A 27,482-nucleotide genomic window follows, 5' to 3' on the forward strand; every position below is an offset into this window, starting at 1 on the left:
TCACTCAAGCGAACTTTCTCGCTGTTCCCAAGTAAAAAATGTGGAAATCAGACTGTGTACCAGAGACGTCCGTTTTTATTCATATGGACATAAAGAAAGAAAGAATTATATTGTATTAGTTTTACAGTACATACATGTACGATCTATTGTAAATTATGCAGCAAAAAAAATTGATCGCACGGTGGCTCTCCTCTTTAAGCCCACAAGGGTTTGCTGCCACCGCTCCTACTTCATAAGGGATACCTGTTATAGATTGCATCTTGATAAACCTACAAAATCAGTCTTTATGGACAAATAAAGATTTGAATTGAATTGAATTAGCTGCATTTTTCAAGTATTTTGAAGACTGCGAAACTTCTGGCGTTTTCATTAATATAATTATTTCTGTCACCCCTCAGGCAAAACGGTAAGTTATATGGCCTCCGATCATATGGATTATCTTTTCAGCTTATTTTTTAATAGCCATATTAATGATCAATCACTGCTGTCTACAGCCGAGTCTAAAGAATCTAAGAAACAAAAACAGGCCCGTAGCAAGGCTAAAATAACTAGGGGGGCCGAGCAAAATGGTTAAACAAAACTACGCTCCCCCCTTCCTGGCCCGTCACCCCAAAAAACAGACAGATTAGGGAGTTAAAATGCAACGAGAACACTTTTTGGTACATTTCTTTGCCGTTTTCTTTTTACGCGGACTACCACGTGAAATTTCCTAATTTCACGTTTGAAGGAGGACGTAAACAAACGAGGACAAATTTTTTTTCTCTTTTTAAATTTGGAATCGGGCAGTGCCAATGCCCGATTCCTTGAGAATCCGACTGCAGGAAAATTTTGCTCTTGAGAGGACATATTTGTGTGGCTTTCGACAACGCGCGAATACTAAATTGTTATAGACTAAGGGCATTTATATTGCTATTAATGAGCGGATGTCTCAAAAAACAAATAGTTTATTTCAGCAGCTTTCACGGTTTAAGATTGGTTGATTTCGATCCATTTTGGTTCTTATTTCCGATTCACAAGGTAGGAGTGCCTTCGTTTCCGTTGTATATAAAAACAAACTGTTAGCGAAAAAAACTGACAGGTAGTAAACATATTATTGAAGGTTGTGAAAAGGCACTTGCAGCATCAGAGTTCAAGACTGATTTATCAGTGCACATTTTAAAATCTGTTTTAATTATCTTTTTTGGCACATTGTTTTTTAACTTCCAAAAATTGTGGGGGGGCTCAAGCCCCCCTGCCCCTCCCCCTGCTACGGGCCTGAAAAAAGAGTTAACTGACTAAGAAACGTTTCACTTCTTGCTCGTGAATATAGTTAAAAAATTAAGAAAAAAATTATGGGATAACTTTCTGAATTTCTTGTCGAGGAGAAAATAAACGAGAAGGAGATTAGAAAAACTGACTTTTCCTTAAATAAATATTAAAAACAAGCTTTTGTAATAAAGCTCTCCCCACCCCTCCCTTGTGCCCACGATCCTTTTGACCAAAAGTATCGCGGGCTCCAAGTATGGAAACAGCTCATGTATCCACCACCAACTGTCTTCAATCGGAAACTGCAAAACCTTACCCGAATTGAAACGAAATTTTTTATAAAATGTCTTATAAACTGAGTAGTGTCCTTCGTGGGCATGAGCTAGACGTAAGAGCCGTTTGCCCTGCTGTTTTTCCCGAGGGAGGAATTATAACTGCTTCAAGAGACAGAACAGCACGGTTGTGGGTTCCTTGTCAAGACAAACTTGGGTTTGAAGAGGGACATGTTCTCAGCGGACACGATAACTTCATTTCTTCTGTTTGTACAATTCCTCCTACGGACAAATTTAAGCATGGTACGTTATCTTTGTTTACTGACATTCAGTTATAAAGAAACAAGTTATGTGAAGTAGTGAATGTGGTTTTTAAAGGAACAGTATAAAGTTTATACCATATGATAGTTCATGATGACTCGATGAGAAAGCATGAAGTAAGCTATTTCGCTTTTTTCTAAAATGTTAGAGGAGGTGTTATGAATGAACGTTGTTCAAGAAGAAAACACTTGAATACGATGACAACTTTAGGATGATGTAAAAAGATGATAATTTTTATTATTAGAACCCTTGGGCCAGATTCACGAATCGAAGCCTTCAAAGTTAAGATATAAATTTTCTTAACAATAGACTATCGTTAATCCAACAATACTCTATTGTTAGGAAACAATACTTAAGATATATCTTAACTTAGAAGGGCTTCTTGATTCAAGCCCCAGTTCAGTTATTATTGTTGTTTAGAAATTGGCTATGGTATGGGTATTAAAATCAAATGGTGATGAGTGAAATTAGGAAATAATTTCATGGGAAATTATTACAATTTTGACAAAATGCAAGTTGAATTGTTTCTTTGTTAGAAACAAGTTCGTGAGTGACAAATCACGCTCACAATTGGGAGTTTTTGACTTCTTTATTGTATCGAGAAATGTTGTCATCACAGTTTTGTCATTTCGGTGTGAAATTATAAATAATTTGATGCTGAAATTTTGCATCAGAATTAAGGAGTAATTTGTCACCCATGATGTTATAATAAATTATAATTTAATTTTGGGAAATGTAATATGTATTTACTATTATCATCCTATCACGATGATATGAATATCATCACAACTGAGGATAAAAGAATAATTACATTTACATGTATCTTGACATACATATCTAGCATTTATCTCTCTCAGGTCTCATAGTAACTGGTGGGCATGACAATCTTATTCTTGTGTGGACTTTGGATTCCCTCGGTAAGTGCCGGGGTAGCTGTGGCATGTGCATACTTAGAAATGCAAACATTTTAGGGAGTTTGAGAGATTAGCAAAAAAGTTTTTGTTAACTTGATCTCGCTGCAGGTGAGAGTTTCTGTACATTGTAGTCAAAAGAAACTTTCCTGAGATTTTCATCTTCATACTACCCAGATTTCCTAAGATGTTTTGACCATGTTCAAACATAATTGCTGAAGATGTCCAAAGATTTTCAACGATTGCAGAGGATATCCCAAGAGGATGTAAAGAAAACTTTAGCTTTAATATAAATTATGGTTCATAAGAGTACTTAAAAAATTAACATCTACGTCATTGGAAATTTCAAGGAGGGTGGGATTTTAAAGGAGGGAGGGATTGTGTCAAAACCCAAAGTTTTTAAAAGAAATGTCAAAGCTTGATACTAATTTGGAAGGGGTGTATGATCCAAACAGAAAACCCTTGGGATAGCGGTAGGGATATTCTCTGGAACTACACAGGAACACTTCTTGGGAGGATGGTACTGAATCAAAGCATCACATTATAATTAGCTTGTGAGAGAAAGCTCAAACTTTTGAGGTTTTTTGCTTGCTTACATGCAGTAGTATCAGGAAATGCAACCATATGTTTGTACATGTAGTACTTGGGAGATGGAAACTTAGTACAGCCTTAGTTTATTGTGATAATAAGGCAACCAGTCTAACTGGAAGCACTGACAAGGATCATCTAAGAGCTAAGTTTACATGGCAAGGTCATTACTATCATCCTGATGCCAATTCTGCTGCCATTACTAGTGTAATGCAACCCTAAGTGATAAACTGAGGCAGAGGGTGAAATTAATTTAAGTATATTTACCTGTCTTTCAATAGAGCCCCTTCACAGATTGGAAGGTCATACTGGAGCTGTGTGTTCATTAATTGCTGGAAAGTTTGGAACACTTCTCTCAGGATCCTGGGACAAGTAAGCAATAAGTCAAAGAGGGAACCAGCTCAGTAAACAAACTATCATCTTATGGTTGTAGCATGAAAATCTGAAAGTGACATTGATTGACATTGACATTGCTTGATTGAAATATGGCATTATGTGACACGGCTGGTGCACGGCATTGTAAGCTGAAATCAAGTCTTGTTCAGATCAATGTTCCGCATACTCTATCTGAGGCTTATTTATTGGGGCTTACTAATATAACAGCACTCTGAGAATGAGAAGAGGCAAAAAGATGTTGTGGTGTGTAGAGAGGATAACATTTATTTATTTAGCTTTGCCTAACTACATGTAAAATACAGATACAGATCTATATACATGATACATAAAAAAAATTATTAGGCAGGGAGACCGCTACAGCCTAGCTAATTACAGTGGATCCCATGTTAATTATTGAAAACTTAAAAACCAAAGCTACTAATGCAGCTGTGTATATAAAGCAAGAAAAAAAGCGGAAGTTCAAATTGCTAGAAGCAGCATGTCAACGGGCACAGTAGAGTCCTTGCTATGTTGCACCTGGGACAGATTGTTCTCCAGGTTCTGATGTCATCAACGTTGTACAGGTTCAGAGCCTTATTGTAATATAACAGGTGGCCCTTCTCAGATTTTAGCATTAATTTTGCTTACATTACAGGACAGCATGTGTGTGGATAGGAAGCAAGTGTATGATGAAACTACAAGGTCATGAAGCAGCTGTCTGGGCTGTGCAAATGATGCCAGAGCATGGTCTAATGCTTACAGGTGTGTGTTGCACTGTGCACTACACAATGCTTTGGCTATGCAAATAAGTGTCTCAATAACTATCATACTTGGATCCTGTCAATCTGCAATACATTATAATTATAACATTCAAGAAAGAAAAGGAAGGAAGGAAGGTTCTCTGTTTGCCCATAGTCTTGCAAATTCTTACAATATGAGTGCAAGGATTTAAAATCCTAAACTACTTTTTTATGACAAGATATTGACATGATCGTCAAGGATCTTTGTCAACAAGTTTGAGGATTTTGAAGTATCATTAAATCAAGAAATGTTAAGGTCTCTTGAAGATTATTTTAGGATTCTTATCTTTGAGGACTGTTGATAACTCTTAGTGTTAACCTTTTGGTCATACAATAATTACGATCTTCACAAGAAAAAAACTTGTGTTAAAATTAATGATCTTCTCTGGCAGGTTCAGCAGACAAGACAATAAAAATGTGGAAAGCAGGATCATGTCAGAGGACCTTTACAGGACACACTGATTGTGTCAGAGGCCTGGCTGTGCTCTCAGCTGTGGAGTTCTTATCTTCTTCTAATGATTGGTACATTAAAATAACTTACAGTATTGTGTATAAGTGCAGTCCAACAAGCTCACTCCCCTCTTTCCCCCTCCCTCCCCGATTACACCTGCCTGAGCAGGCTAAGAATCAATGATATCAAGGTACATGTACATGAACAAACTTTAATTCAAACACGTCTAAACAGTAACTGTTACTTAATAAACATGTTAGTAGGCTTGTTTTAAGTACATTATTTAAGGAAAACTTAGCTTATGTCTAAAAATAAATTTTATTGTAGGTTTAAATATTATCATAACCACTCGTAGGTTAGTGACATTGGCATCAGTTGTAAACAGTATATGACTAATAATATCAGAATAGTGCTAATTGGCAGCTTTCATTTGAATGGTCACACTATACAATTTTATCCAGAAAATCGATCAACAGTAAGTTACAGCTGCAAATCATCCAGCTGTACAGCTTAAGTAATTTACATTTTTATTTGGTTTTTGATACTTTAAATATTATCTTGATTAGTACCATAAGAAGATGGATGAGTACTGGAGAATGTCTGCAGGTGTACGCAGAACATACCAGCTTCATCTACAGGTAAGACAATTTTAAAAAAAATCAAATTTCATTAAAATCTCAAAAGCCATTTTAGGCTGGCAATATTTAGCTTAATATCATGCATGCACAAAACACTTGTAGAATTGCTTTCTAATAATTATTATTGTACATGTACTTTTAGATCAAAGTATTTGTGTGGTCTGATTTTAGTGTTACATGAATGGTTCATTCATGAATGTCCATGGTCCATACTCTAGGAGATATTTAAAATTCTCCCATAGAATGTTTTGTGATTTCTGAAGAGTTGGAGTTTAACTTATTACTCTTAGCTTTGCAAGGGTATGGACTCTTGAGTTTTATGGTTGCATCTCTCTGAACCCATCTTCTCCTTTGGAAATGAAAGGTTTTTTGATAGATGAAATTGCAATTGTCAGGGGCACCCAACGACAGTTTTCTCTCAGATCCTTTGAAACGCTATTTTAGGTTATCTGGAGTGCCTTTAAAGCTCTGTAGGTTCATTTCAGACCGCGGCGATCTGTTTGGTCATTCTAGGGGAACTTGAGTCTAGTGTAGAAGCTGAATTAGATTCAAGAATATCAATGATGTTTTGGGGCAGATTTGAATTCACCCTCCACTCAAGTAGTGTTTTTATAGTGTTTGTTGTTTTCTTCATCAACAGCATTGCAGCTCTTCCTGATGAGGCTGGCAGTTTTGTTTCAGTAGGGGAGGACAGAACCCTTCGAATATGGAAAGGTGTGCTCCTTATAACTTTAATTTTACTTATTTTTTTTAACATACAGCCACTGAAAGTTAGAATAAGACTGATTTTCCCTCCTTAATTCTTTCTCGTATTCCACAAGCTGTATGATACCATCCGGCTCAGAAAAACTCTGACAAAGAAGGAACTTGCCAGCAAAAGCAGTATAAGTTGTTGCAAAACAATGAATAAATCATGTGTACTTGGAACAAACTGAGAAAACTGGGTTCGACCACTCATTTCGCTAACCGATATCAATTAATGTGACTATTGATTGGTCATCAATTGGTCGATACCATTCAAAATCAATTAACTAATTTTATCTATTGGTATTGATATCAATTAACTAATTTTAATCGATTGATCAATTGCTTTCTGATCATTGATTGCTACTGATTGGATACTCAGGGTGGAATATACACATGACATCTGTTTAAAGGTAACTAACACACTTGGATGTCCTTCATTTTCTTTATCAGGAGGAGAATGTTCTCAAGTAATCACCTTACCAGCTCAGTCAGTCTGGAGTGTCACATGTTTAAGTAATGGAGATATTGTCACAGGGTCAAGGTTAGTTAATAATAATTATGAATAATACATGTTATTGTTAGTTATATGTAGCAAATCATGTGTCAGTGACATCATCATCATCATCATCATCATCATCATTATTATCATCATCATCATTGTCGTTCATCCACAAAGCTATAATGGCATTAAGACTTGAGTTGGGCCCAATGTTTGACACTCCACATAACACGAGTTTGCATGTAGCTGACTAATTCATCCTTGTTCGCTAAACCTCCTTCCTTGATAACAGCCCTAAGGGTGGTCTTGACGGGTTGACCAGGGTTACGCCTGCCATGAGATTGCTCCCACATAATGACCTTGCTGGCCGGCCTGACATCCTTCAGGGGTTATAACTAATTTAACTAACCAAGAACTAACTAAGAAAATTATTAATATTGATCATTTCACCATCTCCATTTGAGTTCATGTGACTGCTTAAGTTTAGCAAACACAAACTGAAACATTTCTGAGAATAGAAAACCAGCTGGTTATTTGCAACTCTGTGTCCATGTAAGTAGGATTATTGACTTGTATGTTTTCCGTTGTCAAAACTTTCAAAACCATTTACATGTAATGTTGTCTACTGGCTGTAAAATTGAGATAGCATTAATGCTCATTATACGTGTAGTTTATGTACATAATTTCTATGATTGTTAGCATGGGTGTACTTTAACCCTTTAAGCGGCCTAACAGTGATCAGCGTCAAATTTCTCCTGGTAAATTCAATGCTTATTCAACCCCGGAGGTCATGAGAATTAAGGATATGATCACCCAAGATGAATTCTCTTGATGTTTTAATAACTTCTCCCCAGTACTTTTATTAGAAACATATAGGGACAAGACAGGAGAATTTGTCCTTTGATATTAGGGGTTAAAGGGTTATTAACACACTAGTGTGTAAATGTGGTCATCTCTGTGACAACTAAACAGTTTTACTTATAATGCCAAGACAGATTGGTACAATGAAACCATTCATACTGTGATTTGATCATTGCTTGAAAAGCATTTCATTTCCATTTCAAGTGATGGTATTGCACGTGTGTTCACTGCCTCTGCAGACCGAGTGGCATCTGAAGAAGAATTACAGGTCAGTTGACGTCATCATCAGTGCTTGGTGGCTCACTGCTCAGTGATTTACAGAACCCAAACCTTGTTCAAATTCTTTATTCAATATTGCTATCTGAAATTTCTGTTCACAGCAATTTGATGCTGAAGTTGCAAGCCATGCTATTCCAGCTGAAGCAGCCAGGTAAAAGAATTCGAGTTTTTTTTTCTCAAGAGAGAACGTTGTTAGGATGTAGTCTGATAGTAGGGTAGGTGGCTAAACAATTGGAAGACAAATCACTTTCACTTCTACTGATAAGATTAAATTTAGAAATACAGTTGGCTATAAAAATAAGTGAAAAAATGGAACAACATTTCAGTGTCATCTTGGCACCAATATCAAGTAAAGAATGTAACAGAAAAGATAATTTCTATGGAAATTTAATTTAATTAATTATATTTCACACCTTTACTTTCTGTAAAATTGTAAAATTATCTTTCCTGTTACATTCTTTACTTGATAATGGTGCCAAGATGACACCGAAACGTCATTCCGTTTTTTCGCTTATTTTTATAGTCGACTTCTACTGATTTAGCAAAATGATATTAATTAGTACATGTAAGTTGCAGACTAACATTAATAGAATTTTAGATTTTTTGTAATAGCTGTTTCAAGTGCCCACAAGCTTCAACCCTTACCAAACTAATCAGTGTAGACTGAAAACATCAAATGAATTCTTGAGCTCTCTACTTCAATAATTATTATGATTTCATCATCTCTGTCAAATTATCCCTTGATCCTTTCTCTCACTCAAAGAAATTATGAGTAGCTCCTTAACTGATGGTTATATCGGTGCTTTAATACTTAAAGGACAGTCCCATTTTTTGTCATTAAACTCAGAGGATAGGAAACATCTGTAGAGTTGTAGCTGAATATGTTCTCGTTTTTATTTAGCGGTCAACTAGGTGATGTTAAACTAGAAGATCTTCCTGGACCAGAAGCTCTTCTTAGGCCAGGTGAAAAATTAATGAAACAGGATGCTGAATGTTTTAAGATTTAGGTTGGAGATTCTAAAATATCACTTGCTTTTTTACATCACAGAAGACAGTCAGGGTATCACTTATTTTGATCATGATTGGCCTAATGGGCTTTGCAAAGAAGGCCTCGCGTGATTTAGTTTTATATCGTATATTATTTTTAAAGGCTGTTCCCCTTTTTCTTCAATGAAATCCCAATTTGGCAACAATCCAAAGATGTAGGTGACTGGCAGCTAATTCTCTCAGGATGTCACTGAATAGCAGGGTATCTGGCTTGGAAATGGTGGGGCTCACAAACTTATGTCTGACCGTAATTATTGTTCACGTAACTGAAAGTCGAGGTTTTGAAAAAATCATCTTTTCATCTTTTCATCTTTTACCATCTCTTCTCCTGGCTCAGTGATACTATTTTGACTGAAATAGGTAATGGTTGTTGGTGTTGGTTTTTTTTGTTTATATTATTTTGTTTTCCCTAATCTCTCAGGTAACAGCAGCGGTCAAACAAAACTTATCAGGAGAGGAAACATTATTGAATGTCATCAGGTGAGAACTAAACACAGTGAACCACAAGTCACTTCATCACTCATTCAGACACTCACTTACATGTACATGTTAACCCCAAAAGAAGACGCTGGCTTAAAAAAGCTCTACTTACATTCTCACTTTCGATTTACCCTGACTTGCATATGCTTGAGATACGCCTTTCAGTAGCTTGTGATCATTTTGAACAAATCCGAAATTATTTTCATGCAATTTTTTCTTCACAACACTCAATCCTCAGTGAATTTGGTGGCAAAGACCATTTTGTGGGGGGAGGGTCGATTGGGGGCGATGGATGGGGTATTTAAGCTTTGACAGGGAGCGGAATAAAAAATGCCAAGTGAAGTACTTTGCGAAAGCCTGTGGATCTTTTTGCATTGCGGGCCGACCCACGGAGCGTGTCTCCTAATACAGAAGGCTTTTTGTGTAGTTTATAACTATGCAGGGAAAGCAGATTTTAGCAAGGGCTATTTGGAATCCAAAAAGAGAATTGGAGGTGACGACGCATCGATTTTTCGGAGATAGTTAAGGCATAACAATGACTGTATGTAATACTTTTGTCTAAATTGAAGCTTCGTTGTCTCAGACAATGCCCATCCCTAAGAAACTCGAGTTTGTCGGACTATCCCATTCTCGTCCCCAGAGCCACAACGTTTTTTTTTTTTTATTAATGAACGAGTGGCTCTGGGTCCATCCAAAAATATCTTTTTTTTCATTGGCTGTCGAAAACCTGATGCGCTATAAGGTGAAAAATGCTACGCTTCTGCGCATTTGTCTTTACTTCCTAATACTGAGGAGTACAAGGCAATAATACTGAGCAAGCGCAATGGCAATTTATCACACTGAGCGTGCGCTACCGGATGTCGTGAAATTCAGGACATCCGGTAACGGCTGTTACCAGGGCCTACGATCCAACCGCTGACCAAAAGATCGTAGGCTCTGGGAACGAGGATGGGACTATCCGGACTATCCTTGTTTCCCGAGATGCGCAGACGTAAAACGGAGCACTGTCCTTAAAACCATTTAATTTGCAGCTTTATGTGACCCACATAGCGACAACGATAACGCTATGGAAATGAATGTTACACATGTGTTTAATCCATGTATATAAACCCAATTTGGGGCTGTCTTTATCATGATATTTCAATGTGAACACCATGGTAGAGTATTTTTAGGTACCATTGTTATTTGTGTTTTTGATAAACTTCTCACTGTCTCATGTCCAGAAATGGACGGAAACTCTAGATTTGGGTTCTCAATGTTAAATAGTTATTTGTAATTTTCGTATGAATTCATGCTTGCACCTTTTTTAATTGCTTGTGTTTAGGTGAGGGTTACGGCTAGGGGACATTTTGTGATGTCTATTATGAAGCGCATGACCCTCGCTAGCGTGCAATGCTGGACACGTCGAACCTTTCTTTTTATTTTATTTCTAATATTGTATCCTTGTTTGTTTTTAGTGGAATGGTATGGAATCAAGATGGGATAAGGTAACTGCATTTTTTTATCGTGGCATTCGGCCATTCGGCCATTTGCTTGATTCCCAGAGAAAAATAAACATTACTAACATTGGTATAGGTCTGACATACTTAATCACTGCCCATGTTCCTTTGCGCTTTCCAGGTCGGTGAAGTAGTGGGGTCAGCTGGAACAGAAGGCGCCTCAAGGCAAACCAACAAACAAATGTACAATGGCAAGGTATGTTAACTGCAGTCTTGAGATGTCCCAGGCACCTTTGGTCAAGTTGAATGTTTTCCCCATAATTAAGTGCTCTGATGCCTTGTTATTGCATGGTGGTATAGCGAATGTTACGTATTTGTATGTTGGTAATGTTATAATAACATTACCAACATTACACCACTTATTGGAAATAAATCCAAGCTTTGTATCAGTTTGAGTTGTTCTCTTATCGAGTATCCCGTGATTTTATTAGATATATACGCCCGAATTTTCCTGAACAATTTTGCACGGCTAGTTTTCCAAATTCTAAGCTGCGAAAAAAAAGGTTAGTTTTTTATCCGCTTTACCCCTCAGTAGAGCACTAATGGGTATTTCATCACCTTTAAATTAGCCTGCCCGAATAATATTAATTTGTCGATTACTAAAGACACAGCACTGTCAAGCGATGAAGACATTTGACTCGCTTGTAAACAGAACTAGTCTGTATGACCTTGTGAACCTTTTGGCCCAGACTTTTAGAATATGCTAAGAACGTACCCAACCTGACATTAAGAGATAGAACATTTTTATTCAGTTCTGCGCCCATTTCTGCATCGAGCTAAGAACACCTAGTAACAACTGAGCTAGCCAGGTACGTATATCAAAGGAAGTTGCTATGATTCAGCGCACAATGCCCAGTGGTCCTTTTTACGTTTCCTGGCCACACTCATATCTGTTTTCGTAAATTTTATGCTAAGAACATTCCAGGCTCAAAACATGGAAAAATAAGGACATTCAGTTTTAGTTCAGCCTCAGTCGCAAAATTAGACGTTGTTATGTATGTACGTTTTAAAACTAACTTGATTATTGACTTGTGTTATTTGTTATGTTTTCTCTCAGGAGTACGACTTCGTGTTTGATGTGGAAATACAAGAAGGAGCTCCTCGTATGAAGCTACCGTACAATCTGACAGGTATGAACAACACGTTATTTATATATTTATTTATTTTGCTTCATATCTAAGTGAATGTGAAACTATACAGATTAGGAAACGGTAAATTAAAATATTGAAAACATGTTTATTTGCAACCCATTTTTTTGTAAAAAATTTTGTGCCTTAAACAAGACAGTCTGTTTAGAAGTTTCCCATGTAAACTACCGCTAAAAATCAAGTTGCTTTTCTTTCTGTTTTTTAAGATGACCCGTGGATGGCGGCTCATCAGTTTTTAGAGCGAAATGACCTGAGCCAGATGTTCTTGGATCAAGTGGTGGATTTTATCCAAAAGAACACCAAGGGAGTCACGATAGGTCAACAGGGATCAGCAGCCGGGGATCCTTTCACTGGTGAGGAGTGGATAAAGAAAAAGCTTGCATTTTTTCATTGTGTGCGTGGCGGATACAGGAAAATTTATCATGATTTTCATTTTTTAGCCGGCGGCTGGCACAGGTTTCCATCACTTTGCAGCACGTAGACCTTGACAGATTAGTAGAACCATTGTTTATCACTTGATTCATGCAACAAACATGCCTGAACATTTGAGAAAAAGTTGCGGTTATTTTCTCGACATAATAGGTTACCATTGCAACAGTATAACCTGTCAAAAATACCCCTAGTTTTTAATACCTATGGGTGGTTTGACCTTTGTAATTAAAAATGCGGGCTCGGTGACCCCCAGTTTTTATTATGGAACTGTAATAAATGTGTTAAGATGTAATGTTTTGCGAAGTTTAAAAAAATTCTATCAGAGGGGTGCAGAGCCACTTTAAATTTTCGAAAACGATGATGACTTTTTCAGTCACCAATGTAATAGCTTCTACTATCTTGTGCTGCTTCATTTACCAGTAAGACATGATTTAGAATACGTGTAATATTTAGTCAGTTGTTATTGTTGTTATTTTGGTTTATTTTAGGAGGGAACCGATATGTCCCACCAGTAGCACCCTCACAGACAGTGTCTGACGCCGGCATGGGTGGAGGAGCTGTGGATCCCTTCACAGGTAGGTTTATTGTACATGTTGTTGTTGTTGTTGTTGTTATTGTAAGGTGCTGATGCCTAAGGAAAGAGAGTCTGCGCATCAAGAGAACTAAGAGAAAACACTTCCCCTTCGACTCGTTCAGGCCTAGGGGCCCAGTTGTTCAAAGCCCGATTAAGCTAATCTTGGGGTGGCGTGAACTTTGATTCGAGCTTAATTACTAAGCAATAAAGTTTCTTCCAAATGATTTTTGTCTCCTAGAATTGGCTCAGACTATTATTCATCATTAGCTTAAAATTAGCCTTAAAAATATTTACAACGAGCGAGATAGAAACCACGGTTAAATTTTAATCGGGGATTAGCGTTAATCGGCTTTTGAACAACCGGGCCCTGGATGGCAAATCAAACAATGTAGTTTGACCAATAACCCGCTTATCTTGGCTTATTATTTTAGGGGAGCAGGGCTGTAAGAGCACTTGCCTCCAATCAATGTGGCCCGGGTTCGATTCCCGGTCTCGGCGTCATATGTTGGTTACAATTAAGTTTGTTGGTTCTCGTCCTTGCTTCGAGAAGTTTTTCTCCGGGTATTCAGGTAATTTCCCCTTTCCTCAAAAACCAACACTTCTAAATTTCAATTCGATCTTGGAAATGTCTCCAATTAGCGCGCTGTGCTAAATACATTGACATTTGAATGAAGTGATTTACTTTTTTTGTTGTTTTGCATGTTAGGTGGTGGTAGCTACAGACCATCGTATTCATCCCAACAGACCAGTATGGGAGGAGGAGGAGGAGCAGGCGCAGGAGGTGGAATAGACCCATTTACAGGTAGGCTAAATTGAGGATGAAGGTGACTCGTCAGACCTACTCTAAGTTCCATTGCGACTACAAACATTACTACTCTCCTACTCTCCTTGATAAAATCCTACTAGCTTAAAGCAGCTAGGAGTATTACTATTATTCGCTGAATAGGATGCTGCAATACGGCCAAACTGTCTTGTAATGCTTACAACATTTCTCGTAGCTCTCGCACTCTGCCCTCTACCCCCTGGCCCAATGCAGCGTTGATTTCAAACATTGGTTTCAATACAAATCATTGAATGGTTATCAACGTTGTCTGGGGGGAGGGCGTTTCATGTGTGCAGGATACCAGAACCAAAAGACTTATTCTGGAAGTGAATATACAACCACGTTACAAATACGTATTTTTTTGCGCACGCTTTTCACAACGTTTGAAAGTTCATTTTCATGTAAATTACAAGCTATTAAGACCGCATTTGATCCACCAACAGTGGAGTCGAAAGCTCGACATGCTTACCACGAGGGCGCTACGTCTCTGCTTAAGCAGAAATTCTTCTTAAGACTTGAGGCAGCACACAAGGCTTCGTTATTTGCGGTCTAGTCATCGCTAAATACCGGAGTTGACAGCAACGGAAGATTCGCAAAACAGCGAGGGTGTCCTGTTATTAAGGACCGGGTTTACAGGTACTTTAACATGGCCGGCAAGTTACCAGTATTTTGACATTCAGTATCGAGGGGAGTGGCTAGTTTCTTCAATTTTTACGACTGAAGCAGAAAGGAGGAGATTCAAATATATACCTACTATAACCAAACCTCAAAGCTGACAGCTCTTTTTATCGTTTTCTTTTCAGGTTCCAGCAGTTACCGATCAGGACAAGCCAGTTTGGCGAATGAAAGTGTCACAGTTCCTCAAAATCCTTACTTTCCTAAGGTAGGTTGATTAATTATATAGAGTTTATACAAAAAGGCGGGTATCTTTATAAATTGTTGTCCTTCCTTGCAGAATTCGTGTGTATCATTCGACAGCGCTAACACCACTGCAATCGCTGGGAAATTAAAGGAATTCAACGGAAACTTAGATCAGGTGAGATTTGTTCGCATTGCTAAATGTTCATGGATTACACGACCAACCGTTGGAATATAAGGTTTACTTATCCGTTCGTAGACGTTTGCCTGTTTAAACGTTTTTGCCAATCCGTTGGTAAATTTTGTTTACCCGTTTAAACGTTTATTTTCATTTTTTTGAAAAATTTCGTTGCCCGTTTGAACGCCTTCTAAGAGCGTTCGTTTGCCGTTCGTTACCTGTTTATTTTTACCCGTTCAAACGGATAAAATATAGTTTACGTTTTCCCGTGTGTGGTCTCAGTTTTATATTGGATGTCGAAATTGAATAGCGGTACCTGCGGTTTTCAGTTGACCATCTTCTTTAATTTACTAAAAAAAATGCTGCTATCAACAATTAGAAATAAATCCAAACTTAATCTTGTCTTGCTTGCACATATTTCCCGCGTTTGTGCAAACTGGAGGCCGAAGCTCGTGCACGATCCTTGTCTTTTGGTTATTGTTTAGGTCAGATCACAGCAGACGCGCTCAGCGTAGAACACAGTGGAAATTTATAGTGTCCCGGTCCTTGATGTCTATAACCCCTTAAAGCTGGGGACGGAAATTAACCACTTCACTTGGTGTGGGGTGTAGTAGTGTGGGCAATTTTAAAGGGATTCGAAGGGCTGAATATAGGCACTCCGTGATAGAGCAGTTTTCAATTGAGTGTCGAAAGTAATTTCGCATTTGCTTTGGGGTTTTAATTTCCTACGTTCTGTCATTGGTGAGCAAAGGTCACGTCACTTTTTCAACCAATAGGAAACGAAACCCAAACTCTTACTTTCACACTTTTTCCTGCGCTGGACGCCGGTTACAGGTATTTGTTTTGAGTTCTGATTGGTTCATTTTGCTGTTCACGTCTTTTGTGATTGGCCAGAATAATTTATTTGGTTTTGGTCTTACGATATGAATTGAAAACCGCTCTATTGTAGTAATCCCTTCACGAACTGACGGGTCTGGCAGGCTGGTTCTGACCAATGCAAAAGCCCCAGTACCCACCCGGAGAGATCAAAAGTAACTTAATATTAGTTTTACCAGTTCTGTTTTATTAAATTGCTGCCTTTTTGTCTCTTTTTTGATCTCTGTAGGATCTGCAGTTAGAAGAGGACGAACTAAAAACATTACTGGGTGAGCCCCCTTTTAAAGACCATTTATTTCGTGCGAAATTGCAGGTGTGGTATGTTGTTGTTGTTGTTGGTGGTGATGGTGATGGTGGTGGTACATGTCTTGGCCTTGGGCGTGTTGCTGTCGTCGTCGTCGTCGTCGTCGCTGTTGTTTTTCTTGTTGTTGTATCAGGTTGATACGTTTCAGCTTATCCAACCAAAAGCAAGAACACAATCACCAAATAACCACTGCTGTTTTCTAAATATTGTAATTATCTCTCTTTCTCTAGAACTCCTGGAAGACGTGTCGAGTGCGGACAAGTCCAGGTCACCGAAAGTAGAACACCTGTCCTCTCTTGTGAAAGCACTGAAGTGGCCGCCTAACGTGCTCTTTCCTGGTAAGATGGATCAGGACCGAAAAAAATTGTCAAAGAGCTTCATTGTCGCTTTTTTTTTGCGCTATAATTGTTTACAAATGTGTTATTTCTTTTTAAACAGCTTTAGATATTCTACGCCTGGCTGTGCGGTTTCCTTCCATTGCCAAACTATGTTGCAGTAATTCCGAGGGAGATAACCTTACAGCTCACTTACTTGCATGTACAAGGTAAACCGACTGAAATTTAAGAGATGCAACGTTGCCTTTGTTAGAAAGATATCTATAGAGACGCGGTCAAGTTTGAAAAAGTGTTTCCCTGTTGTGGTTTGAGTTCTTTCAAACTTTAAGACACGGCCTAAAACTAATGAAAGCGAAAACGCACAGTGTTACGTCTTCTGCCGTAAGGTCCCAGAGAGAACACGGACTCAGTGATGACTTTTCTCGCCGCGCCTAACGCGGGTTAAATTGTTTTGTTGGGTTTGTTAGTGCTGTTGTGGCAGTGAGTGCCGGTTGTATGTTTTCCAGTGCTGGTACTGGTCACCCGTTTTCCCGCAATTAATTCCCGTGTGCTCTGAAAGTAGTCGCATCGGCTATCGGCCATATCTTGCGTCCCAAATGTAACAAGGTCTGCGAGAAGTAAAATCACGCGTGGCCGCGCACACAAGAAGCGCCACTGGCACCCCGTCAGTTTTCCCGCGTTTGTCATGAGCAAGACTTTTCCCGCGCTTGGCACCCATGCTTTCCCGCCCTTGCCACCGTTTGCACTTGTTTGCTTTCTATTTATTGGTTTCTGGGTATCACTTTACATTTTCTTTAATTCTATGCATATTTTTTCCTACAGGGACGATAATCCTCAACCTAACGTGCTTCTGTCGTTTAGAATATTTTCAAATCTGTTTTTATCCAATGAGGGTTCAGCTTTAACGCTGAGACACAGAGAAAAGGTGAGGATGGCAGTGTTTAGTGTGCTAAACGGACTGACCTGTACCTTAAAACCCTATAAAATATCACTGTTCAGGGAACAACAAGAAATCTGACCACTGCTTTGAGAGCAAATAAAAGTTGTTGAGAATACAACAGGTGGCTCTTACTTTGAGTCTCCAAATGAAATCTTATAGTCATGCCATTCCCCTGAAAGTTATTGAACAGTACGTTGCCATGAGGATACCGTATTTGTTTTTCAGTACAGCGTTTCGCAAAATGAGTTTCTTGAGATCTTTTCAGATGTGAACTTCTGCACTTGCTCTTTGACAGTTGAAATTCGGTAGTGTTTCTATTGAAATTATCAGTCAGTTTGTAACGGTCTGTTTTGTGACACTTGGTCCAGGTTGAATATTTTGATAATCTAACCGTTTTCTTTCGTTCATTATTTAGATTGTGGAACATTTATCACCTTGGTGTAAATGCCCTAACAAGAACATCAGAATATCGTTGTGTACCGTTCTACTTAAGTAAGTTTCAATTCTTGTTGTGACATATATTTGGATCGATTTTTCTGAGTCTTCGAAAAGACCGAGTGGGGGTTTCCCAGGCCATGTTATATTTCGGGAGGGTGGCAGTCCTGGAGTGAGGTGCGCACTGCAGCGCAAGACAGGAATCGATGGAAAGCCCATGTGGAGGCCCTATGCGCCATCTTGGCACCAGGGGACAAACGTATACTACCAGTAAAATCCTGGAAAATATTTCATTAGCTTTGTTGAGGTCTTCTCTACGAAAGCCATATGCTAACCCATTGAAAACCAAAGCGGTTAACGCCAAAACTCGCCCAACGTGCGCGCTGGTAGCCGGGTTTGACCCACTTTCCCTTTTGTTTGTCTGTCTCACATCATTAATGGAGTTTGAAATTCACGCGGAGCACGCACAAAAGCCCCGGATGTGTCGCCGCATTCTGGGCGATGCCCCTGGGCCTTTGGGATTTTGGACCACAATAGAAAATCTTGCTCAGAGTGAAACCCTTTCGGTTTAGCCAACATGTTCTGAGTTCTATTTTTATTCATTTTTTCAGTTTTTCTGTCCTTCTGCGAAAGCATCATGATTTTGAGGCAAAAACGCAGTGTCTTACCACTTTAGCTGGTGTAAGTATTTTGCGGTTTTGCTCTCGACCTCTCGTCGATTATAAGAAGTACTATGTATGTACAGTGTAATGTTCTAACCAAGAAGCTCCGCAAAGTTTGATTTAATCATAAAACTATATATTTTGCAGATCTTGGAAAGCGAAACAGATAACGAAGCCAGATTTAGATCTCTAGTGGCAGTCGGTACTTTGGTAAGTGAACGATTTGTAGGAATCTTAAAACTCAGGACACTTCCTCTGTCTCTAAAGCGATGGTTTTGCGGTAAATTTTCAGCATCCGTTTCGTATTTTATCCTTGTGACACGTTGATTTACGTTTTGCTAATGTTGATAGCTTAAAATTAATAATTTGTTTTAATGTTTAAATAACAGATTTGGGGCGATTCAGATGTCCTGTCTCTAGCGCAATCATTAGGAATAGACAATTCATTAAAGAATTTATCTTCTATCACAGATCCGCACAAGGTAGGTTATATCTTTTTTTGAAGGTCGCATTTTCCATCAGCTTGGCAAAACCCAAACTCAGTCAACCACGGTATCATGTAAATCTTACACCTCTGTTAATTGAGTGTTTGTCATAGATTTGTGTGTTCTATATTTCCTTCTGGTGTTTCCATTTACATTTTTACATCACCTTTTGCATTATTATGATAAATATAAATTCATCTAGTTTTTTTGTGATGCCACTGAAATGTGGGCCGTTTTTACAAAGGCTATTCTAATGCGTTTTTTGTGACGCGGAGTTTCTAAGTGACATTCCAAATAACTTGTCCAAACTACTGGCGATTTTCCCTGCGATTTTAAAGCAATTTATCCGTAATTTGATCGCAATTTGTAGGAATTAGAGTAGATTTCATGCTAGGCCATTCGGTTACCGCTAGGATCAGCAAAGATGCATCGTGAATACATATCATTACATGACCGAGCTGCACATTCACCGTCTTTTTCTGTATTAACAGGTTGGCGATTGTGCGTCCAAACTCTTAGCTGCTTTCGTGGATTAAAATGTATGATCGTTCAGAAGCAAACTACGTCACAACCTTAGTTACTATACTGCTTTTAGAATTCGCAGTTTAATTTGTCAACTAGACAATAGGTTTACATGTTGAGGAGCTCGGTCAGACTTGTGGTTTTAAATCGCTGTTGTGGAGTCCCTTTGTAACCAGACTTCTTCCGAGGAAGGATGCTTTGTCAGACAGCTATTACTACTGCAGTTAAACACACGGCTTCATTTCACTTCCTACGAGAGCTTTCAACACTGGCAGCTGCGCCGAAAAGCAAAACTTAAGTTCACAAGCAAGGCCTGACAGAGCACGAGGCATGAAGAGTAGACAGGGTTCCCTTTCTGCTATCTACGGTACAAGAATTTAGTTTTCCCGTGCTTTTCAGACGCGTTATTGAGGTTTTCTATAACAAACGCGGCTTGTGTTGTTTTAAAGATCATGGGAGCCGAACAAAATTGAAGAAAGCTGCATATTTATCATCCTGCGAATACAGCTCCGGAACGATAAAAGGTGGCTGTATTTTCAGGTTATAAAACCATGAAAAGCTCGCAATCTTTAATTTTTGTCCCATTTTACAGCCTTTCCAAGTTTATTGTCCTTAGAGAACCTCTCGTTTCGTTAAAAGAGCTAAATGAAATTGAAAACAAGCCGAACGCAGAGAGAAAATAAACAGTATGCATTTCCCTAAACTTATGACTGTGTTAGCCTTATTAAATTGCCGATCAGTGTAGAATTACTCAAGTAATGATCAACGGTGCAAATGGTCCATCCAGCAGCACTGCTTGGTAAGGTGGAAAATTTTACTCCTATTGAAATTTTATAATCTTTTTGGCTATTTTTCTGTGCAAGGAATTTATAAAGCGTCGTCCTCTAAGCCTGGCGACTCAAGCACAACTTCAAGCAACGACTGCTATTTTGGCAAGTGGAAACAAACAAGTACAAACCAGCGAAATTCGGAGAATCAGTGCTTTTAAAACTCCAAAATGAGCGTCGAAACATACAAATAACTCAGTTTTATGGGTGATTATCTGAGCTTCAAAAATGTCTGAACAAAAAAAAAAGGAAAAGAATAAAAGAAAACAGGCTAACAGAAATATCAAAGAATACAGCAATTGCACCATGTAAATTTAAAACTCTCTTTCTAGTCACGTTTTCCAAAACTATTCTGTTACAGTTTTTTTCTTTTCTCGGCATTTGTAAGCACTTGTTATAAATTCAACTCTGTACTTTACAATTTAAACTGAAGATGACAGAAGAGCTGTCGAAACATGTTTTTTAAAATTCAAAACTGTTGTCATTTTTCTTAAACTTTAAGCTCGCGAACTGCTATCCAGACCTCTGTTATTTAGATCTGAACGTTTGGCGGGAACTTTCCGCGCGTCTTACATTTGGCGATTCGTTTGATAGCGCCGAGCCAATGGCAAGCATTTTTACAAGCCTGCATGCCAAATTTTGGGTTGCCTGATTGCTGATTGGCTACTTAAGATTTCCTAAAAGATGTTGACTGTGACTGGTTGACAAGAATAGGGAAAGTGCGAAAACTTGTGCGAGGTGTTACATATTTTTGTCGGATCTGTCTGTGCTACAGTCATCAAGTATGCTTCATTAGAATCTGTTGGAAATTGCTTCAGTGGAAAACGGGCCCTTGCAGCTAACGGTCACATGTCACAAAAACACCTTGCTGGATGGCAAGCTAAGCACTGGGACATCCAAAACAAAGACAATTCAAATTTGACCGGATAAAGTCGCTTTGTTTTGGATATCCCAGTGCGTAGCTTGCTCTCTTTGATCATGCGACCGAAAACAGAGGGGATTCATTGATGATGCAAAAACCCAGTTATCGTCATTTCTTGCGGATGAAACAAATACAGTCCTTTTTATGAGAACCTTTTTCAGTAATAAGAACGTTGAGGCTGAGATTGACCAAAATTTTAAGAACACCCTTAGAACATACCCCAGGCTGAGAGTCGGTTGAGAACATTAAAAAAAAAAAAAAACAGTATGAATATGGGTAAAATAGAATGTAAAACTTGAGTCTATACAAAGCCGAGAATTGGTTAGCAAGATATCTTGTACGCAGCACAAGAGTGCAGCCGAGCAAACATGTCACAAGTAACTACAGCAAATAATGCTCTTTGAACGGTTCCTGGTTTTACGTGGGAATTGATTTATGGAAATAACAAAACGGGTAACTTAAGAACATCTTTAGAACGCTTTCAGGTTCAAATTGCCCCCAAAATAAGAACGTTCAGCCTCATCCCCAACATTAGACATTCTCATTATACAAAAAAAAAGAAAGAAAGAAAGAAAGAAATAGCGTACATTCACCGGTTACTGGTGAACTTTATTTTCCACTTATGCGGGGAAAATAAAATCCCTCAAGTGAACACGCCGGGAACTGAAGTATGGATTTTTAGGTACACCACTTTTCTTCTCATAATTGAAAACAGTTTATGGTTGGATTGAGATGTCAGTAGATCACGAGATTTTCATTCGCGACTTCTAAACAATAACAGCAAAAATTTTCAACGTTACACCGCAAAATTAATTTTCCTTTCCAAATTTCTTTCAACTCTGCGACCCTACGCAGAGAACGTATAACACTGTTTTGTTAAACGCTGCAGGTATTTTTGCTAACATAAATAAAGGAAATTAAAAAAACAAGTTATTACATTGATATTTACAAACTAACTTTGCGCTATGTGACGCCATAGGTGGTGAAGTGATATTTGCGCCCTTCGAGTTAAATCTACCAAGTGCACGACGAGGGACTTGGTTTTCCGGCATTTCAACATACTTGGGTAACCGAAAGTAGCTAAGTTAAGTCACGCGACATAATGATTTTATTCTCCAAGTCTAGGCTTTTTACTGGATTTTAGTTGTGCCATTCATCTCTGAGAACTATTGGATAAGTTGTTTGTCAAATGACATTTTGAGTTTTCATTACCCTGCGAGCAGAGGCCCTTCGATCTTCCAAGATTACTCGGGTCCCTTCCTCTTCCCGACTTTTCTGGGAACATCGAAGGGCCTCTTCTAGCAGGGTTCCAAGTAATTTTAATTTTTGGTTATGAATAATGTACCTCTAATAGCATATTTATAACGCACACCGACCATTGGAGACTGACGTCTAAATTCAATCAATCGACAACTGTACACTCCAAAAATTGCTGCGCGCACCATAGAGCGCAAAAATGTGCAAGAAAAAATAGTGGCATTGACTTTGCCAGAACTGACCGACCAGAAAAGTCCAGGTTTTGCATAATCTTAAAAAGTAATCACTCCGCAAACGGGTACCCGCTCAGTTTGAAGAAATTCGAAAGACTAGGTTAAAGCTTGTCCTTCAAGTTGGTACATTCCGTTTACGAACTGACCGGTATGGCCGGCAAGTTCTGACAGAGGGAAAGCGTCACTCCGTGTATCATGGGCCCGGGTGGTGCGGCTGTGTGCCGCCCCGTCAGCCGCTTGGTTCGGGGCTTTTGAAACCGAGTAAGAAGAGAGAAAAAGAGAGGTAACCAGAAAATATCATTGCACGAGATAAGGCGTACAGCTTACGGGGTTTCAGATACGCAAACACTATACGTATGGAAAAGGGTATGGACTTTAGATTCCATCAGTGTAGAGCTAATGATAACGTGCCGTACGGTAGGTAATGTCGGAAAAATATCGAATTTTCGATCTGGTACAGTAGTGCAGTCTATCAGTCGGGATTTGGAGATCCAGCCGCCATCCCTTGAAATGATTAAAAAATGCCGAGTAGAGCAATATCGATACGGTCTAGTAATTGCACTTGTTTTGGTCTCATTATTTTCTAAAAATCATGGTTCTCACCAGTGACACAAACATGACTGATCACAACTTGGCAGAAGCGTCCGATACAAACACTGAGAAACGCAAATTAAAAAGCATGAATAAATATTATAAAGAGACCACTGCAGTTATGTACCCAACTTAACCAAAAAATGAAGAAAAAAATACAGCGCTGGGTAAAAATGTTCCTGGTTTTGAACCTTGTACCTGTCGCTTGCATTTCAAAGAGTTCGTATAAACTTTCGTGCCGTGCAGGCTTCACAAATAGATGCATGCTGCGTGCGGCAAAGACAAGATGATGTCAGTCCTCGACGGGAATCGAAAACTTGACCGTGTAAACCTTCCGCAAGACTGATCAGATACTAAACTGGGAGACTCGCGTGAAGCGAGGCCATAGCTCGGTTCATACATTTTTATTTTTCCTTTTCTCCCAACGCGCGCGTAGACCTTCTCATTGGTAGGCAATTTTCTCGCGTCTTTCACTTTCTCGTAGCCTGATACATGTTCTTCTAGGATCTGCAAGTCAAAAGCATCTGGTCTGTTGGATGTTTTAACATGAAAATAAAGAAATCCATTTTAATGACTCCCCTTTTTGGCGTGGACATCAGCCGAAATTAAAGTAAGCCGTGATTATGGCTACAGATTTTTTTTTCTTTCACTATAACAGGAGCCCCGACTAAAACGTGATATTTTCTTTCTTCGCCATCACAGATCATCAATTTTATGCCTAATTTTATTGCTCTCATGTCAGTTGCTATTGTGTGTACTTGGCATGGTTCATTAAATATATACATATCCATAATAGCCCGCAAACGTCTGCACACAGGCTAATTCTTAAATAGCTCACCTTAATTTACAGTATTAAACTTTCAATGTACACAGATCAAAGTAGGTACCATTTTAGGATTTGTGAATTTCAATTATTTACCCTCTGTGTGTGCAAAAACATCCTGTATTTCCGTAAACCGAACGTTTTTTCATGTTTAGAGCCTAATTCGAGCCTAATTTATCAGCCGTAGTGTTTATTTGTATCGGAAGCGAAGCGTAAACGGAAGCCGTTAAATGAAACATTTGCACTGTGTTGCGAACTACGATTCCATCCGCGGAACTTACCGACTACTGACCTATTTATATTTTTGTTTTCTTTTCAAGCAAAATGTTCACTTTTACAAGGGAAACATTGAAAAGCACCAATAAAACTTTTTTTGCGATATTTGTTATAACACCAAACAAATGATCTGTGACGTAATTTAAAGCGGTGATCCGAGGAAAACTACAAGAACTTTTTCGAGTCTAATATGCATTTAAGTAATTTTAATAAATTTTCTTTTCATTTGTATTAGTTTCTTTCATAAGGCAAACGTATTCGGTTCCCAGCGCGGTGGTTTAAATCGAACAAAAGCGCCTAAAGGTGAGTTTACAAATACTTCTTTAATAATTAACGCTGAATCGAGACTGCTGTCCTTTTAGCACGCCGTTACTCTTCCCTGCAAAAAAGTTTGCATTTTTATGGGCGCTTTCCGCGATTATGATAATACAGTATCTACGCTAAACAAACCTTAGTTTTACTCCTTTTTTTTATCAAATAAGTCTATACAGCCTCTACCGTTTTACCTGCTGCTCGCATATATCAAAGGAACCCGACAAGAATATTTTAGCTTAATACTAAACAATAGTGTTTCTTGTTTTCCAAGGTCAGTTGCTTCGCGGCCTTTCTGAAGACATACGTTTGTAAAATAACACAGTTCCAGTCTGTTTGGATTAAAGTTTGGGGGAACGGAATCATAAACCCGAATTTTTTGCGGAGCTGCTATCGGTTTTCCTTTCGCACTCCGGCTACGCGAAATTTTTGCGCCTCGAAAATAAAACGAAGCTGAGAAATTTATTTTTTAACGTTTCGAAAGTAGTTCGAGGAGACATTTCGCTCAAGAAAACTCTAGTTTTCGCCCCAATTTAATCCAAATTTCTAAAGCGGTTATGGCCGGCTTCCGAACAGATGTTCCGTTGATACAAACCGTTTGGTGCGCCTGATAAATGATGATTTATATTCAAACATGCTGTGTCACTGATTATCACATGCAGGTGCTAATAAAAATGACTGTCTACCTGTCGCATGCAAGGCGGGTACCGCACTCGCTGCTCGGTTACGAATTTTTCAGCTGTTTAACCACACTTGTAGCCTGCTTCTTTTGCCATCCGGAAGGAATCTCAAACTCAATGTAAATTTTTCTTCTCAGGATAACGATTGTCCACTAAAATCCCCGCCGTTTTAAATGTTTAAGGTTTGAAACTTTGACACACATTCCTCGTTACAGTCGTGAACAAGGCTATTAGCTCAATTTCCAAAACTTTCAGATCTTAATGGTTTACCTTTTTTATATTTCGCTATCTAATTTCCACACTCTTTCAATTTACTCTGATAAGTGCCTCACTTTGAAACAGGATTATGGAATTTTCTCCAGGTAGAAAAATTACAGTCAGGAAAGGCCATTGAGCCATAGCTGAGCTCCCGACTACCTGCGACCAATCCGCTATTGTCATGTGATCTGTACTCATCGAAGCAAGGTCGGAGCATCAGTGTATTATGCAAACTTTATAAAAATATTTCGTAATTCAGAGTTCAAAGCAAGAATAATATTGCAATGGCGGCCAAGGTTAATCCGGTAAGGTTGATGCTACACAAGACAATTAATTCCAGTTCCGATTCTCAACGCCTGATTTTGTTCAGTGTAACTGTTTGTGTTGAAAGTATTATTGAGTACGTGAGATTGTGTGCAGGGCCAGGGTTTAGATTTAACTGTCTTCAAAATCACACAGCACATCGCAACTAGCCGCAAAATGTTCCTGTTTTGGGAATGATTATTCGCTGGCTACGTCACATGGCTATCGACTGATGATACGAACTCAACCCAGTGTTGCGTTAAAAATCGTTTTCACCAGGATACGTTTATTCCTGATCACTCAACAGACACTATCATTTAACAGCCATTTTTTAAAACAGCCTTGGCTTCTACACTGAGTGTACATGCGAATAATTTCATCGTGTTAGCCGTCAAATTTCCTTGAACTTGAAGACATGTCTTCGTGCCCGGGGAATGTCTGTTTATGGAAGCCATTACCAACCTTAGGAAGTCGATTAAATAATGAACAAAAACCAACGTTTTTGGTGGCGAAATGCCACCTCAGACTTTCGTAGCACTCGGGAAACAAATCCCTTTCAATTTCGTAGGGTTAAACATGTTGTTTATTTAAGTGTGAAATAAGGCCAGCTAGCATTTTCAGACTTTAAGGGAAGCGAACAGCAACTCGGATATCATGAGGAATAAGACAATCGTTCGCTAAAAGTTTCTGCGATATAAAATTTTCAAACTGTATTAACTTACACAAGTTGTATTAATTTACACAAATTTACCTTCAAAAGAGCCATAAACAGATCTAGAAATACCCGCAGAAAACAACATTTAAAACATATCGCTTTAATACTGAAATATTCTCGTTGTATTTCACTACAACTGATGGCGTTGTTTACCAAGCCGCATGAAAATTCCTTCCAAGTACCCATTTCGGTCGATATCTTGGATTTTCACCGCTTTTCTCGGGTGATCAAAAAGTTATCCTTTGCTGTATACAGAAGCGCATCATACAGTTTTGAGATCCACATGACACAAACATCAAATAAAAGACGATAGCATCTGTTCATTCAACATAGTACTGATACACATTCGGGCTCATGGAGTATTGGGTGCATACAAGAGAACGACTTTCTTTTCTTGTCTATCCATTGAACTGATCAAAACTATTTGAAAATAACGGTTCTCTATTATTTTCATCCCCGAAATATGCTTTTTCTTTGTCAAAAGTTTTGCGTTGCCGTCGCTGTAACATTTATTCGGTTCGACTATGAAAAGCAGTTTCATTGCAAGCTGTATGTATTTAGACCATTACGTAACATAACGGCATGAGAAACATTTTATAGACAGACTCAAAGTGGCCTGTTCTAAACAAATTCGTTGTTTCTGTTATACATCCTCGGATGTATATAGTTGCCTGTGAGTGGGTGTCATTTTAATACCCGA

At 38.6% G+C, this 27,482-nt stretch overlaps 2 protein-coding genes across 3 annotated transcripts in view; both read left to right on the forward strand.

Moving 5' to 3' along the window:
- Positions 1-1,530: 1,530 nt before the first annotated feature.
- LOC146486979 (phospholipase A-2-activating protein-like) lies at positions 1,531-20,887 on the forward strand. Its single transcript, XM_085091544.1, has 29 exons — positions 1,531-1,820; positions 2,696-2,755; positions 3,619-3,709; positions 4,368-4,474; positions 4,905-5,034; positions 5,530-5,601; positions 6,242-6,315; positions 6,799-6,889; positions 7,913-7,976; positions 8,089-8,138; positions 8,889-8,950; positions 9,456-9,514; positions 10,972-11,001; positions 11,135-11,209; positions 12,071-12,143; positions 12,368-12,514; positions 13,082-13,168; positions 13,874-13,969; positions 14,794-14,873; positions 14,946-15,026; positions 16,132-16,171; positions 16,437-16,544; positions 16,645-16,750; positions 17,364-17,466; positions 17,897-17,973; positions 18,528-18,597; positions 18,726-18,788; positions 18,968-19,060; positions 19,555-20,887. The coding sequence occupies exons 1-29, from the start codon at positions 1,589-1,591 to the stop codon at positions 19,597-19,599; spliced, it is 2,466 nt and encodes an 821-aa protein (XP_084947670.1). The 5' UTR covers positions 1,531-1,588; the 3' UTR covers positions 19,600-20,887.
- A 3,508-nt stretch (positions 20,888-24,395) lies between these two features.
- The window catches only part of LOC146486980 (adenosine receptor A2b-like), a 74,125-nt gene continuing 71,038 nt past the window's right edge, over positions 24,396-27,482 (forward strand). For both annotated transcript variants that reach the window (XM_085091288.1, XM_085091264.1), the window contains exon 1: positions 24,396-24,817. The gene's annotated coding sequence lies outside the window, so the exon portion shown is untranslated. The remainder of the gene's footprint in view (positions 24,818-27,482) is intronic.

Source organism: Pavona decussata, unplaced genomic scaffold (genome assembly GCF_977016875.1).
Source record: "Pavona decussata unplaced genomic scaffold, jaPavDecu1.1 SCAFFOLD_19, whole genome shotgun sequence".
In the NCBI taxonomy this organism is placed as follows: Eukaryota; Metazoa; Cnidaria; class Anthozoa; order Scleractinia; family Agariciidae; genus Pavona; species Pavona decussata.